General features: G+C 38.2%; 3 protein-coding genes across 3 annotated transcripts; 1 reads left to right on the forward strand and 2 right to left on the reverse strand.

The window, feature by feature from the left end:
• The first annotated feature begins 3,754 nt into the window (after positions 1 to 3,754).
• cd79b (CD79b molecule, immunoglobulin-associated beta) lies at positions 3,755 to 10,865 on the forward strand. Its single transcript, XM_084568198.1, has 5 exons — positions 3,755 to 3,990; positions 5,885 to 6,202; positions 6,305 to 6,423; positions 7,400 to 7,453; positions 8,949 to 10,865. The coding sequence occupies exons 1-5, from the start codon at positions 3,939 to 3,941 to the stop codon at positions 9,036 to 9,038; spliced, it is 633 nt and encodes a 210-aa protein (XP_084424324.1). The 5' UTR covers positions 3,755 to 3,938; the 3' UTR covers positions 9,039 to 10,865.
• A 178-nt stretch (positions 10,866 to 11,043) lies between these two features.
• ifnphi4 (interferon phi 4) lies at positions 11,044 to 12,125 on the reverse strand (the record flags this gene model as incomplete). Its single annotated transcript, XM_084568245.1, has 5 exons — positions 11,044 to 11,153; positions 11,305 to 11,379; positions 11,470 to 11,619; positions 11,808 to 11,900; positions 11,994 to 12,125. 5 exons carry the CDS (start codon positions 12,123 to 12,125, stop codon positions 11,055 to 11,057), a joined length of 549 nt encoding a protein of 182 aa, XP_084424371.1. The 3' UTR covers positions 11,044 to 11,054.
• Positions 12,126 to 14,905: 2,780 nt separating this feature from the next.
• Positions 14,906 to 15,927, reverse strand: LOC311504282 (interferon a3-like; the record flags this gene model as incomplete). The annotated part of the gene is made up of 4 exons (XM_084567301.1): positions 15,546 to 15,927; positions 15,304 to 15,453; positions 15,134 to 15,211; positions 14,906 to 15,004 (listed from the first exon to the last, which is right to left on the reverse strand). Exons 1-4 carry the CDS (start codon positions 15,846 to 15,848, stop codon positions 14,906 to 14,908), a joined length of 630 nt encoding a protein of 209 aa, XP_084423427.1. The 5' UTR covers positions 15,849 to 15,927.
• Between the last annotated feature and the right edge of the window lie 359 nt (positions 15,928 to 16,286).

Raw genomic sequence — 16,286 nt, forward strand, 5'->3', positions numbered from 1 at the left:
TCATTAGAAAGGGGTATCTGGATCTGATTTGTCCCAGGCTACCAGTGAAACTCTGATCTCTGTTATTCATTATAAGACGATATTACAATAACATAGGCCATCTAATGCAATTAACATCTGTCTCTGACTTGCTCGTTCAGAAAGGCCCAGTTTATATTGCACTATTTATATCCCTTCCAGGTCAAATAAGAGCAGTTGACTGAAAGACCTAAGAAGATTCTCCACTGACATGTGCATGTCTTATTAAAAATGTTTTGTCTCTTGTTTAGTTCCCTCAGATGTCAGTGATTTCAAAACTCAAAGCCCTCACTTTTTCCATTTTGGTGGATTTCAGCATTCAGATTTAAATGCCATCTGTGACTGTAAACTTAAGTTTTGATGTTTACATTAACATAGCTGTTTTCTATACCTGTCTACTAAATACCAATAATTCTAGCAATAATGTAGTACTTTTTAAATGCAGTATTGTCTCAGGTTGGATCATGTGTAGAGTTGTCTTAAAATCGGACATTTTAAATCACAGCACACACAACTGGGTGTTGGTTTGTTTAAATACATGACTCTGGAGTTACAGGAATTCACCATTATCCAAAGAGTACATCCTCACAAGTATTTTGGAAAACAAAATGTGCTTTCATTTCAGTGAGAAACTTTTCTTGTTGTGCGGTGGATCTGTTCATCTCAAACTTGTCCTCATGTAAAAAGGTTGCTTCAACTTGCTATTGTGTAAGTCTTAACTCAATGAACATGTCTTACTTTAGGTATATGGCACTGTGTAAAAGTTTTAGGCACAAAGCAATTCATCTCATACAAGGTAAACTGAAATAGCCTAAATCAAATAGTTTGTTTGTCCATCGATAACAGTTCTTACAACAACTGGAGTGCCTGAAATTTCTGCGCAGTACCTTTATATACATGAACTACATGAGCACTTTTTACAGATTTCTAGTTATTTTTTGTTTTGTTGTTTTTTTACAATCGACAATAGGACTGTTTTAACATCAACCCTGAAGGGAAAACAGAGATTATGAATGTTTCCTCTACAAGGGGTCTCTTTGTCATATTCTACTGTCGCTGCTTGGCAGTTATTCCTCATTACAGTCTGTAATGTGACCTGCAGCGCTCTATTTGAGATGAGATACTGCTGCACCACTTAGCTATAGTCTCTTCTGATGGTACAGTTCACACGAAAGGTCCTCCTTTTGTTTACATTTCTACTGGAGGAAAAGCCACACCGGGAGTTTTGCTGGTACACCCACAATCAGTATCATCTGTATATACAAGTTTTTGTCTTTTTTTTTTTTTTCCTTTCTGTATTGTACATTTATATTATTTTGTTATTGTAAAAAAATGTAACTATATTGTTAGAATAAAACACCTCTTGTACGGAAATGTAGGCTGTGAGTTCCTGCCACCAGAAGCGATTTTCTGCAGTCTGTAAAACTACACTGATGCCCTCTGGTGGTGCAATGACCACACTAAACTCCCAAATCTGTTGCATGTTTTCTTTTTAAATTTAGATGTAGGGTTGTGAAGTTGGAAAACAATGCTGTGAGTCATTTTCCTCAATTTGTGAAATATCCTTTTTATTTAGTGCAAAATAACTGCATTGGTAGGTGATTAAATGCAGCCACAGATTAACAGACAATAGATTAGCTTAGTCTTTTTATGTGTTTTATGTGTCTTTCGTTTAATCTTTTCATCACCAATGTTTTCCCCCCAGTAATACTGCCTTGTTTCCTCACTACAGTGCAGTACAGTGCTTGCTTGCCCAGCCGCTTTTCTTGTACACCGAGTATCAATAAACATAAGCCCTATCTCTTCCAAGACATAAGTAGGTGGGGCGCCTGATTCATTTGCATACGCTTGTCGTTGAACATCATGCCTTGCTTAGTACTGACCTGAGTGACTTAAAGGAATGTGGGCTCAGCTAAAGTGAATGTGTTGTACCGCTTTCAGTTTTTGCTGCCTGACAGAATAATGGTACTTGATTTTCAACACGCGAATGTCCTAATTATTTGATGAACACATATAAGAGACAATGATTATTTATAGTACCTATTAATCCAAATCACAAATCATCACAAAACAATGAAAAATGTCTGTCTGTCACTAATTTCCAAGACTAAGTAGAATAGCAATTCCATCAGAATTCATTCAGATGATAATAAAAATTGTTGCTGATTAATTAATTAACAGAAAGAAAACTACAGCTGGGGAGAGCTAATTTTTGATGGCGGTCAAGAATTTCCAGTTAGCATTACATGGTTGTTGGAGGCAGCCGTTTATCTCTTGCTCACACACTGTGAAAACTGATCAAACAGACAAACACTGCCTCAGGCCTGACAATTAGGGAAATGTGATGAGCATGGCTGACCTGAAAACTTCACTCTTGACTGCATGTGGATGTTGCATAACAAGTGTAAGAGGCCTCAGCCGTGCCAGAAGCTCCGCGAGGCTGTACGCCGTCACGCATTGGCAGCGTTGGCATGGCTGATGTTTGGCAGTTATAACGTTCAACGTTCAAGTGTCAAATAGTGTCACGAGGGGCGTAACATCTCCACCCTCAAAAGGGATCCTGCAGGAGCCCTGAAAATGAACAAAGCCCCTCTGCGATCATGCCCCATCTTCCAAGATGTGCAAAAATTGACGCCTTTAAACACGATAAAACATTGACACCGGATACAAAACATGTTGTGACCCACACAACGTAGAGAACAGCCACAAACCAAATGATTACTTAAACCAAGTTACTACCTTGGACAAAGGCTGATGTTAAATATCCTCCATTAACCTCCCTTAGAGCAAATTTTGACCCGATAGTGACATTGAATGAGCATTATTATGATAAATTTCATGGCAATCTAATGAACTGTGTTGACATTATGTAGGAGATTTGACATTTCAACTAGATAAGCGCTGCAGTTAATCAGCGATGACCAAAGTGTAGACCAAAGTGTAGACCAAGCTAGTGGAGTAACCTGGCACCAATCAGCAGTATAGCCAAACTTGAAGGTATGGTTAAAAAATCCACTCCATGTTGGAATTTTAGTATTTTTTACCAACTGGGTAAAAGAACCAAAATGTCTCAGCCCGAATGGACTTGGGTAGAAAGTATTTCAACATACTTCATAACTGTATGGTTCAGTGGCTGACAAAGCAGCTCTCCAGAGGGTGATTAAAAACTGCCCAGGGCATCATTGGTCCACCTCTGGAGGACATTTACCAGTCCTAATGCCGTAGCAGGGCCCGTAACATTGTAAAAGACATTACACAACCCACTCATCATCTGTTCACTCTGCTACCCTCTGAACGATGGTATAGGTCACTTAAGACACACACAAGTTTTTTTTATGTAACAGCCATCATTGCACTGAACTATTATTTGGTGTAGACAGTGAAGGTTATCAAACACCGATTCAGATCGCTTTGTCAACTTATAACCTCGTCTCTACACACTTTCATCGCCCACGACATATTCAAATTAGAATTTTTGTAATTTTGAACTATTTTATTTGGCACAGTTCTCATAAAACAACTCTTTGGAATCAGTACTGAAACTCAGACTTCTTCTGATAATAATTTGGAAAGGCCCTGCTGTTCTAAGAATTAAAAGAATTAACTCACAAAGCCCTAATGTTCAGATCCTGAATATAGTTTCTTCTGTTCCTTAAATTGGAACCTGTGAATGACACTGAATAGGCATTTAATGTTGAAAGTGTGGGCTGGTTAAAGTTATTTTGGTTTAATGATACAGCGCTCTTCCCCTCATTTGCCTGATGTCTAAACATGTGTAGTGACAGACGGCCTTGTACACCCACTTGTGCTAACACTTACATCTTCCCCTTGTTCACAACATTGGCAGGACTGCAGAGAGACACCTCGACACACTTGTGGCACCTGCATTTTGAAGCGATTTTCTTCTGCATGTCATCATCATGCGTTGGATGTTAGCTGGATGCTGTGGGCTTGTTTTGATCAATCTGTCAGGTAAATGTTAAGTTTTAGCAATAAGATCAGTTTAAAAATTTTAAAATGATGCAAACAACCGTTACAGAATTAGTATTAAATACTAATGTCAGTAAAACTCTGGTACAGCTGTGAATCCATGATTCGGTTGGATACAGTACGATAATATAGATTTCATTTTTCCGTTAACTGTAATGTTTTATGTCTGTTTAACGACAGCTACACTCTATGCAAGTTTTGCATGTTATTTTTAACTCTGCAGCACCATTACTTCCTGGCCATCTGGGGGAAAAGAGGAAGTTGACTTCAGAGACAAAGACTTTAAACTATTGTCATGTTGATGATTATATTCTTTGATATTCTATGTTTTTATTGTATGCAAGTTATTCCATTCAGTTATCCAAATTACTTTAAGTATGAGAGTTTAATCACATCGGACTTTTCTCCGTTTTAGAAAGAGAACATACTGATATTTGCTTAAATGGTGCAAAACATATAAGAAAAATCATCAGTATTAGATATGCATTTGTAGCACATACTGTACATGACTTCAACATCACAACTGAAACAAATTTGATGTGGTTACCAAATGTGGCTCTAGGTGAGTTATCCTCCATTGTGTCCAATCTAGGGCCACAACTAATGATTCTTTTCAATTTTGTTAAGGGTTTCTTTTTACATTAATAATTCACTCTACAGTATATAATGTGAGATTATAGGGAATTCACATTCTCCTAAAGCCAAATAAACAAAGCAGGGTATCTTCACATTCAAGATGTCCGTGAATGACTGGCATTTTACTTTACGCCAAATATTAAGGGATTGTAAAATAGCTGCAGATTAATTATTTTGTCTGGTGTTTCATTGCTGCATTGGTCAGTGCACATACTTCATTTCATTTGAGTTGATTTGGGGCAGTGATTCCCTTCAAATGCCCCCAGGGGTACGCAAAGTGACGTAGGGGGTACGCGAAAGAGTTGATTCTGAACTCTGATTACATGTTGAAACTGAAAAAACGGATAACGGATTGTTTTCTCATTTTCTGATTCTCCACCTAAATGAAAAATCAAAAGACTGTTTTTCTTGAGAGTCAGTTATGTTAATAGCTAGACTGTAGGACAACTGGCTTTGAAGCTATGTATCAGTTTGCTGCTAATGTAGCTAGCGCTAGGTCACCTAAATAAGAAAGACGCCGATTCCCTGAAATGTCTGTGATTGGTGGGCAGATGCAGATCTCCTGATGATACAGCCATACTCGCAACAGTTATTTCCCCCCCAGAAACAAGCAAATGTCATTCTTGATTGGGTCTTTAAATTATGTCGTCAACAATTCTGATAACTTTGTCATTTGAGCTGTCAAGTCATCAGTCTGATGTAAACTGGGTCGCCCGGCTAACCGCCAAAAATGGATAAATGGCTAAAACGGATAGATTGCCCTTCCAGAGAGACCTCAACTGCTACCACCAGTCAGGCTCTCAGACATTTCTTTTTCTAGCTGCTACAAGTGCGTGAGAGTAGGGGGTACATGGCTGGAGGTCAAACGTCTGAAGGGGTACGGGCTGTGAAAAGTTTGGGAACCACTGATTTGGGGTATTTGTATTGTTGGTTGGACAAAACAAGCACAGTGGATATGTCACCTGGAGCTGTGACAGCATTTGTCACATTTTATATGCTATATAAAAAATTTATAAATTGCAAAAAAAATGTTGGTGTTAGACCTTGTGACTACAATAATTATTTTCATAACAAGCAACTGTCTCAGCTGAGAATATATTAAATTTTGATTCTGTTACTGTGATGATATAATTATAAATAATGCCTTTAATGCAATTCATGACCAGGATGTTTTGTTGAATTATCATCAGACTATCTCTGCTTAAGTAGTCATTTCAGTCTTCTTTTTTTTTCTGTTAAGTTGTCCTAAGCAACGACCTGGTGGTCAAACAGAAGCCCCGCTTTTATGGTGTGCGTATCAACCACAATGTGGTCATTTACTGCCAGTCCTCAGAGCAGCGCAGTAACAAAACTGCAAAGTGGTACAAGGTCGACAAGTATGACGCGCCTCTTGACAGAAGAAGACAGCTGCAGAACAGTGACAGGATTACCTTCAGCAAAAAGTCAGATATCCAAGACGCCTATCTCCACCTCAATCATGTACAAATAGAAGACAGCGGAGTGTACTTCTGCCGGATAGACGACATATGGGGACCTGGAACTGAAGTAAAAGCAGCCAGTAAGTGGAACAAAATGTCTTGCACAGACCAAGAGATCCGAAATGCACTAAGAGTGGTTATTTACGTAAAACACCGCTAACACTATACACTTCCCCTCACAGGAGTCACTGACGCATCCAAGATGCAATCCAGAAGCAGAGTGAAGGATGGTCTCATGATCATCCAGGGTCTACTGTTGGCTGTGTGTATCGCTGCTATACTGCTACGCAAACGTCAACTGGTGAGCAACAAGGCGACACGAAGACGAAATTAATATTGATATTGTTGCAGAAACCATATTAGTTTGACTACGACACATCATAAATATAGGCCCACCTGCATTTCACTGGTAGTTAATTTCTCACTTTATTTTAAATGTGCTGCATGAACATTGTCACACCAACAGTTTTTGCATAATACATTAACACTTAACGTTGGGGTGAGTTTATTCTTAGATAGATAGACCATGATACCATAAGAATAATAATTAAAAAAAAATAATTTAAAAAAAAAAACATGAATATTAGCAAATTAAATACTACACAAATTCTTTAATATATTTATAAAAATTGAAAATAGGGCCTTAACTAAACCAGTAGCTTGTATTGTTGCTGGTACATCCAGAAAAGGTGATTCTTGTCTCCTGGTTTGATTGGCTTAATGCTATACACTAAAAGCATTTGGTTTAGCTAACTAGCCACTGATATTAATATTGATATTGTTACGGAAAGAATATTAGTATTTATTAGCGGTGTTACGATAACTTAGAAGACTAAAAATAAAGCCACTGCGGCTTCCGTAGTTACGACTTTTCTTTTGTATTTTGACATCCGTACGCACGTACTTGACTTTTAATTTAAAGGGGTCTGTCTTTTATTTTTTCGGATGGTTTATTGCCTTTAAAGATTCGCTGCAAGTGTATGCAACCGTTGCATGTGTACTTACAGCTCAAAACCAGACAAATATTTTACAATTTTGGAGTACATTGTACAGTTAGTTAGCGTAGCGTAGCTGGCTAGCATCATTCGGGCTAGCATGCGATTTACGTCGTGACGCGCAAAACGGTTATCCAACATCCGGGTCACGTTTTTTGTATGTGGGTGTACGCAAATATATTATTGTTTGTTTTATTATTTTTATTATTCACAATGCGTTTTCAGTATTTGCACTATATTTAATGTATTTTTTAATTTTATTTTTATTTTTTATTGTAACAGTTGGAAAAGAAGGACAGCATATATGAAGAGCCTGAAACCGACCACATCTATGAGGTTTGTGGACTCTTTATCATGTTTACAGCAACATTTAACAAAAGACAGCAATTTCTTGTAATTCTCTTATTCACTGCACGGTGCCATTGGTGAGATAATGCCACAGTGGGCAAACTTCACAGCTGTGTGTTTTTACATAAAAAGTACAAGTGTAAGACAGAAAGGCAACAGGACGCAACTTCTTGCACCACTGAGTTTCTAACCACAATTACAATTTTTCTGTTGCTGCCAGCTTAATTATTTCAAGAAGGGTAATCAGAATGGAAGTACCTCTTGTGTTTTTGCTTTCTTATTAAGTTATAGAAAAATTGTATGCATACAAAGAGTGTGCACACAATTTTGAAAGATTAAAAAATAAGAGTAAGAATAAGAAAAACCTTTATTTGTCCCACAATGGGGAAATTGCAGTTTGCAACAGCATGCAGAAATGGCAGAGATATAATAAATAATAGATATATTGCACATATTAGGAGTGCTCGTTGTGGAGCGTAACAGCAGCAGGAAGGAAAGACCTTCTGTATCTTTCCTTCACGCATCGAGGGTGAAGCAGTCTGTCACTGAAGCTGCTCCTCAGTCCTGTCAGGTCACCATGCAGGGGGTGGGACTCATTGTCCGGCATGGAGGACAGTTTAGCCAGAACTCTCCTGTCACCCACCTCCCTCACTGAGTCCAAGGGGCATTATATATATTTATAATGACCTAATACCAATAGCTGATGGGTAAAATTATGGGTACTTAATAGATGTTTGGATCCCAAACTGCAGACATTATAGTTTTAGTGTTACGGGGATGTATCGAAATATCTTCTTTGCACGATCATATGTCGAAGGACAAGGTTAGAATCAGATTAACACCTGTAGTGCGATATTCTTACTGCGACCATAGAAAGGTGTGCAGGATTTGGAAGTGGATGGACTCTTTTCTCCCACTTAATCTTGGCCAACAGCGCTCTGTTCAGTTCAAGCCGATATTGAATTAGAGACGTAGGGAGAGCTGAAAGCAAAACCATGCCGTTGTCAAACCCACCTTTTAATAGAATCACAGTCGATTCACGGAAACAGTGGCCTGACCTTTATCGAGAGTGGCAGGCGCTGACATTGATGCACAGAGTTTTACATATGTTTTCGGTGGCATTTATCTGCTGCACATATTTATTTTTGAGTCATGTCTGTTCAATTCAAGCCATTATTGAATTAGAGACGTAGGAGAGCTGAAAGCAAAACCATGCCGTTGTCAAACCCACCTCTTAATCGAATCACAGTCGATTCACGGAAACAGTGACCTGACCTTTATCAAGAGTGGCAGGGGCTGACATTGATGCACAGAGTTTTACATATGTTTTCGGTGGCATTTATCTGCTGCACATATTTATTTTTGAGTCTTGTCTGAATCATTAGATATGCAAATAACTAACTGTAGCCACTGATAGACCCATAAATGGGACTGACACAAGCACATCTAAAGCTAATTAAACTGACTTATTTCCATCTCTCAGGGCTTGGCGATTGAGACATGTGGAGGAGGTCTGTATGAGGAACTCACCATGTACTCTCAGCCCGAAGGAGCTGAGGCCCCATGGGAGTGAGACTGATGCAACTGAACTACTGTTCTCTCTCTACATCCTCTCAATAAGTATCAGTAATATAGGTCCCTTATTAGACGCTGTAAATTGACAAATAACAGGTTTTTACGAAGTAGAGATGTGTCTGCATGCTTATCTAAAATACTTAATACGCGTGTGCTGTTGATTTCGCGGGTTTAGTAATACTGAGTTGGGGTTTATCTGTTAATGCTGACCTTTCAGCTGACAGTTTTGGTGCTTCAATGGTTTTCTTTTGCACCGATCAGCCATGGTCATAGTCACAGGTCAACTGAAAAACTTTGTCTTGTTATTGTGGCGCCTGTCTCTTGTTGGGATATATTAGGTGGCAAGTGAATATTCTGTTCTCAAAGTTAATGTCAGAAGCTGGAAAAATGAGCGACTCTGGCAAGGACCTAATTGTAATGGCTGGACGACCGGGTTGCAGCATCTCCCAAACTGCAGCTCTTGTGGGGAGTTCCTGGTCTGCATTGGTCACTACCTATCAAAAGCTGAGCACAGAGCAATGGAAAAATGGTCCAATGAATCACGTTTTCTTTTGCATCTTATGTGTCCAAAAAAACATGTTGAAACAAGGGCAACTGGACTTTCAGGGTTTCTTGAAGACTCTTCATCCATGTAGCTCTTTCAATTCTATAAGACTGGTGGGTAGTTAGGTTTTACATAGGAACATCTGGTGGGAAGGAAGCTGTCTATGTATAGTTGGAAAAAAAAAAAACCCCTCTCTGAACAGGGGAGGTGGACTCAGATCTAATCCACCGTCAATTTACAACGTAGTATAAAAAAACAGATTCCTCCAATCACAGGTAAGTAGCTGGTTGGTGGCAGACCAGAAGCTCATATGAGTTTATGAAGGTCAGCACGGTCCGCAGATGTTTCTATTTAGACCTGAAGAACAGTTTGATGAAACATCTTCAAGAAATCCTGAAGCAAGAAACAGTTCCCCTTGTTTCAGCTTTATTTTCGGACATACCTGGATGACTGAGACCCTCCACTGACATTTTGTATCATATTGACGGCCGGGTGTGTGCATGTGTGTGTTGTTTAACTGGGGATTGCACCAGTCAGCCACAACATTAAAACCACTGAGAGGAGAAGCAAATCACATCGACCATCTTGTGACAATACAATATTCTGATGGGAAACTTCTGGACATGGCATTCATGTGGATGTTACTTAATTGTGCTACAGCGCCCCCTGTTGACATGTAGCACCCACCTAGACCAGACCAGGCAATGACACTCCTTGATGGCAGCAGCCATCCCCAGCAGGATGCAGCCTGGCACAGACACACACACACAAACAGTTTAGGAACAACTCAAAAAAAAGAAAAAACATGAAGACGAGCTCAAGGTGTTGACCTGGCCTCCAAATTCACTAGATCCCAAACTGATCAAGTATCTGTGGGATGATCCATAGGACCCAAAGGCCCCCCACTAACAACATTCTGTTGCCAGACACCACAGGACACCGTCAGAAGGCCCATTTCCATTCTCTGATGAGTCACAACTGTTTTGGAGACCTAGGACCAATATTAGGAAGGTGGTCATAAAGTTATGCCTGATCTGTGTTTATGGCACCAACATGCCCCTTTGCCTTGTTCTGTACTTGTCAAAGTAACATCCACATGAATGCAGTAATAATCAGTGTTATTCACTTCACCGGTTGGTGGTTTTAATGATGTGGCTGAAAGGTGCAGAAATTGTATATCATTTTTGTATTTTGCTAAAACGGCGATTTAATATCTACATTATCTTGTCCATCACTGTTAATTTTAAAAATGTGTACCTCTTCCGTTTATGTGACAAAAATAAAAACAACAAACACATTTCCATTTGCTGTAGATAGTCATTTTTATTGCATTTTACAAGAAACTGTGTAAAAAAAATAGATAGGTTGATCAAAAAAAATAGATTTGATTAAAAAAGATACTCTCTCATAAATAAGTAATAAATAAATAAATAATCCGGCGAGCAGCTAAACAGTCACATCCTTCATATTTTAGTTGGGGGTGAGGAGGGACGAAGCCAGCTGGTCCACTCTCATCAGATGAGCTTCGATTTCCTTCCTGATCAGCTCCCATGCTTCAGAGCTGTGGCCCTACAGACACAACAACATCATCGTTAGAGATCCAGATTGATAGATAGATAGATGGATATATAGATAGATAGATAGATAGATAGATAGATATATAGATAGATAGATAGATAGATAGATAGATAGATAGATAGATAGATAGATAGGCTCCTACCTTTTGCTTAAGGACACGGTTAGACAGTTTCTTGAAATACATCTGCAGCTTCTTGTTCTTCGTGTGGCTCCCGATCTGAAGGAAAATTGTCAACTGTTGGTAAGTACGATGTTTCACACGATTTCAGAAAATCAGAAAAAGCCTTCCACTTCAAGTCAAACTCACGCAGGAGTTGAGTTCGTCAGCCTGCTTGTTGACCACATTGAGGAAGTTATCCACGGTGCTGTCCTCCCACGATACAGAGCTGTGGTCCTCGTCAAACAGGGCAGCCACCTCCTTCAGGACCTGGACTGTGAAAGCAAGTTTATCCTGAGCCTGGAAGAAGGAGAAGAAGAATCACAGATTACTATAGGAATACATTCATGTCACGTTTATATCATTTCAGAGTTGAAAAAATACAGATGTAGCACAAAACAATCAATAACAATCTTTGTGTAAAAGAATGTGCCATTTGATTTCTCATATTTCGCATCTTTGTAGATATAAGATGACTTTTGACTCACTGAAGCTTTGGAGGCATGAGTGTACAGATGATAAGGGAAGACCACAGCATCCTCAGTTTCAGCATCCTCAGTGCTGTTAGTGGAATTAGTTGCCTGCAGCACACACACAAACACACACATCATGAAATAAACAATCTCTAAAGTTCACTTACTAAACAATCAAAACATGCAAATGAGCGCACTCACCATGGTATCAATCAGATCCAAGGAGTTTTCACTGTACTGTCTGAATTTGTGATTCATCCATCTGCAGTTCAGCGAGGAGCCTGAGCTGTACAGACCGAGCAAGAGGCAAGCGAAGAAAATCCTGCTGAGCATTTTTGTTGGTTGGCTTCTTTTTTTTTTTAAAAAAAGATAGAAGTTTAGTTTAGATTGTTTGAAGTGGATGTCTCCTGGTGTTGTGTCGGAGGAGACCTGCTGCGGGCTCATTTATACCGAAGGCGCACCTATTTTCATTTTCCTGATTGGAGACTGCGGGTTTCACCTCGACATACAGGTATATGTCACACATTTCGGATTTGAGTCAGGATTTTGAAGAATAAATATGTCATAAGTATGAAAACGCCCACAACCCAGGATCGAATTTTTTATTTTGAACAATTTATTATTCGATATAAGACAAAAAACAGTCCTTGGATAAAGGCTATTTGACATTTACGCACGATTTGTAGCTTAAAAACTTGCTATTAATTAAGGAAAGACCAAGTTTCTATTTATTGCAATAAACCTTTACGCACAGGGATGCTTTTTTAAATGACAAAATGAAGACACACTCAATTTTGGTTACGTCTCCTGTCCCATGATTTGGCCTGAGTGTTCAAGGGGACGTTAAATAAAACAAAAATAAAATGTAAACATAGGAATAACGAGCATGGAAACAAATTACAGCAGAATATGAAATTGTTGCATTATTGCTTCTGTGCGGATTCACAACAATCGTGCCCACAGCGGGAGCCATGGCGCTGCGTCCACTATGTTCAATAAAAGGGAAGTTCCTATAGGCCGTAGCGCAAAAAGAGAAAATGAAAGTGACTGTCAAGTACCTGTGGCCTGCGCTCTGACGCTCATTCATAAGAATCTTGTCTCTGACATTTCAGTTGTGGCTCAAGCCGTGAGAACCAGGCAGGTAGAAGGGGATTCTCTTTCATCTGTTTAATTAAATGGTTTGGGCTGATATAGATATTATACAGTTTATTCGGCGAGTGGCTTCAGAGAATGGGAAAACCCTGCCAATTCGCTAGTATTTTCTTGCAATAAATCGTATTGTATTGGTATTTGTAGTCTGATCAAAATCTTTTTTTGTTTCAAATTTTTGTTTGTTTTATTGAATTATGTCAAATGTGACTTTAATCCATTGATTGTAATATGTCTTACAAACGTGAACAGGTTATAATTCATACCTTTCTACTAATAAATTGCCCCTTCTCAGGTTATGACTTGCATTATAATGAGCTGTAACCCTTATTAATCTAAATATCTTAATATATTAATTAAAAATATATATTTTCTTTTTTAATAAAGGACAAAAAGCTGGAAAACAACCCCTAACAACTTTGATACAATCTATGATTTATCATCTTTTCTATTTACGTATGGGGGGGAAAAAATCCCAGTGTGGGTGTTTAGAACCAGACTACCTACATATTTTGAATAGTTTGTCCTACAACAACCCTCCAACTCGCAAATCAAAAAGAAAAATCCTAGAAACAAATGTAATTGTGCTACAGCGCCCCCTGTTGAATGAAGACAGCGATGTGGTCACCGCTCATCTGAATATTCCCAGAGAGTTGAACTGTGTTGTGGTGAGTTGTGAAACGAAATCTAAAAACGACCATGCAAATCAGCATAATGAGAAACTTTGCTTAAGTAATAACAAGAATCTCAAAATATGACTGTCTGCAGATGCTGCCAATCTTCAAAATTATCAAAATAATAAAAATGATCTCTAGCATCTCAAAATATGGAACAAGCTCCTCAAACTAATGAATTAGAGTCTAGAAATAATGACTTATATCAGAAGGTTTTGAGACTCTTTCTAAAGTTAGAGACTTTGTCCATAGGATGACTCCAAATAATCAAATGAATGTTAACTCTTGGATTATGTCTTCTTACGTCCAAATAGTTTGTTAAAAATTTCAAGCAGTGAATCGAAAGCTTAAAACAAAGAGTCAAAATCTCAAATAACAGGACAACCAGGAATCTCGTGATAATAACGACTCATTATCTCAAATCATTGAGACTCTTTCTTAAAATAATGATTTCAGGCCAGCAATAATAATGACACAGTATCTGATAATAACAATTTACGTCTCTAACTTATGAGATACTCTCACAGTATTATAAAAACAATGATCTAGCCTTTAAAAAATAGTGAATTTTAAATAACGTGGAACATGATTTAAATAATGACTTAGTCTCAAGATCATTTCTTCTATCTCAAATTAATCAGATGCTTTCTCAGATGATGTTAGACTGTATATAAAAAATAATGAGTTTGAAAATAATGATCTTAGAATAATTAAACGAATGAGAACTATTGCATCTTAGTATGTGAAAATGATGAGTTAGTAAAAATATAATGAATTAGCATTTTAAAATAATGACAGACATCTTTAAATGATGAGTTAGAATTTCAAATAATGGCAGACTTTATCAAAATGGTAACCTGGCATCTTGAAATGATTAAATGTATTAGTTATGATGACTTTATTTGAATGCATTTGATATATATATATAGTTTGTATCCCATTATTATGAGAAAATGTGTCATTATATATATATGTATATAGTCATATATATTATGACTTATAGGATGTTATTTTTTTGTTTTTTAACTGCATTTGCAGAAACAGGCTTCCTTCATAGAGGAATAAAAGGAATAAACACAGTTCAGTTTGCTGCTGTTGTTTTTTTATTCACTGTAACATTCAATAAATACACAAAATGAACAGTTTTACTCAAAAAAAAATTCTTCCAATAAATTAATAAATACTTAAATACTTAATACTTAATAAGTGGCTGCCCTTAATACTTAATAAATAAATAAAAATAAAAAATATAAGTTAACACATCCTTCATGTGGCAGACAGTTTTTTTTTTTAGTCGGAGGTGAGGAGGGATGAAGCCAGCTGGTCCACTCTCATCAGATGAGCTTTGATTTCCTTCCTGATCACCTCCCATGCTTCAGAGCTGTGGCCCTACAGACACAACAACATCATTGTTATAGATCCAGATAGATAGATAGATAGATAGATAGATAGATAGATAGATAGATATTATTAAAACGCACAAATATTTAAGATCTGAATGCATTAATTTAGACTTACCCATCTCTTCAGGGCACGGTGTGAGAGTCTCCTGAAATACATGTGCAGCTTTGTGCTGGTGCGGTCTTGTCTCCCAATCTACACGAATAAAAAGGTAAATGTGTTTACAACCAGGACTTGAAATGTTCAATATATAAAGCCTGCAGCTCATGACTGAAAGTCAAACTCACGCAGGAGTGAAGTTCGTCAGCCTGCTTGTTGACCACATTGAGGAAGTTCTCCACGGTGCTCTCCTCCCACGATGCAGAGCTGTGATCCTCCTCAAACAGGGCAGCCACCTCATTCAGGACCTGGACTGTGAAAGCAAGTTTGTCCTCAGCCTGGAAGGAGAAGAAGACGCTTTTAAATGATTCCAAAGCTGGAAAAATATAGCTGAAATAGTGAGACATTTTGTAGATGACTTCTGACTCACTGAAGCTGTGGATGCGTGGATGTACAGATGGTAAGGGAAGGCAACAGCGCCCTCGGTTTCAGCATCCCCAATGCTGGCCTGCAGCGCACACACAAACACATACATCGTGAAGCAAACCATCTCCAAAGTTAACTTATTAAACAGCCCATGCGTGCAAATGAGTGAACTCACCATGCTATCTATCAGAGCCAACGAGTTTTCACTGTACTGTCTGAATTTGTGATTCATCCATCTGCAGCTCAGCGAGGAGCCTGAGCTGTACAGACCGAGCAAGAGGCAAGCGAAGAAAATCCTGCTGAGCATTTTTCTTTCTTTCTTTCTGTCTTTCTTACAAAATATAGAAGCTTAGTTAGTTTGAAGTGGATGTCCTCCTGGTGTTGTGTCGGAGGAGACCTGAAGCAGCTCATTTATAGCGAAGGTGCACCTATTTTCATTTTCCTGATCACACAGGAGGTGGACTTCACCTGAACGTGCAGGTTTAATGCCACAGAATTTCGGATTTGAGTCAGAAGATCAACATCATGATAACGATTCCACACAATCATATCCTTTATCATTTTATTTATATTTGTGCTACTTATGTGCGATGGAGAAAAGAGTATTGAACAAATTGTGCGATTTTGAATGGAACATCCACTTTTGTTGTTCTTAAATGAATTCCTTTAATTTAAAATATTTAAATCTGCCAGTTTATATATTTTATATGTTTAGAAAATTATTTTTTTAATGTTAAAATGCAGT

The sequence above is a fragment of the Chelon labrosus genome (assembly GCF_963514085.1).
Source record: "Chelon labrosus genome assembly, chromosome: 19".
Classification (NCBI taxonomy): domain Eukaryota; kingdom Metazoa; phylum Chordata; class Actinopteri; order Mugiliformes; family Mugilidae; genus Chelon; species Chelon labrosus.

Bases quoted from the DNA above. Each gene is read 5' to 3' on its own strand.
- cd79b (XM_084568198.1), top strand. From the start codon at position 3,939: ATGCGTTGGATGTTAGCTGGATGCTGTGGGCTTGTTTTGATCAATCTG. The intron at 6,424-7,399 runs GTGAGCAACAAG...TTATTGTAACAG, and splicing joins TGCTACGCAAACGTCAACTG to TTGGAAAAGAAGGACAGCAT. The intron at 7,454-8,948 runs GTTTGTGGACTC...TCCATCTCTCAG, and splicing joins AAACCGACCACATCTATGAG to GGCTTGGCGATTGAGACATG.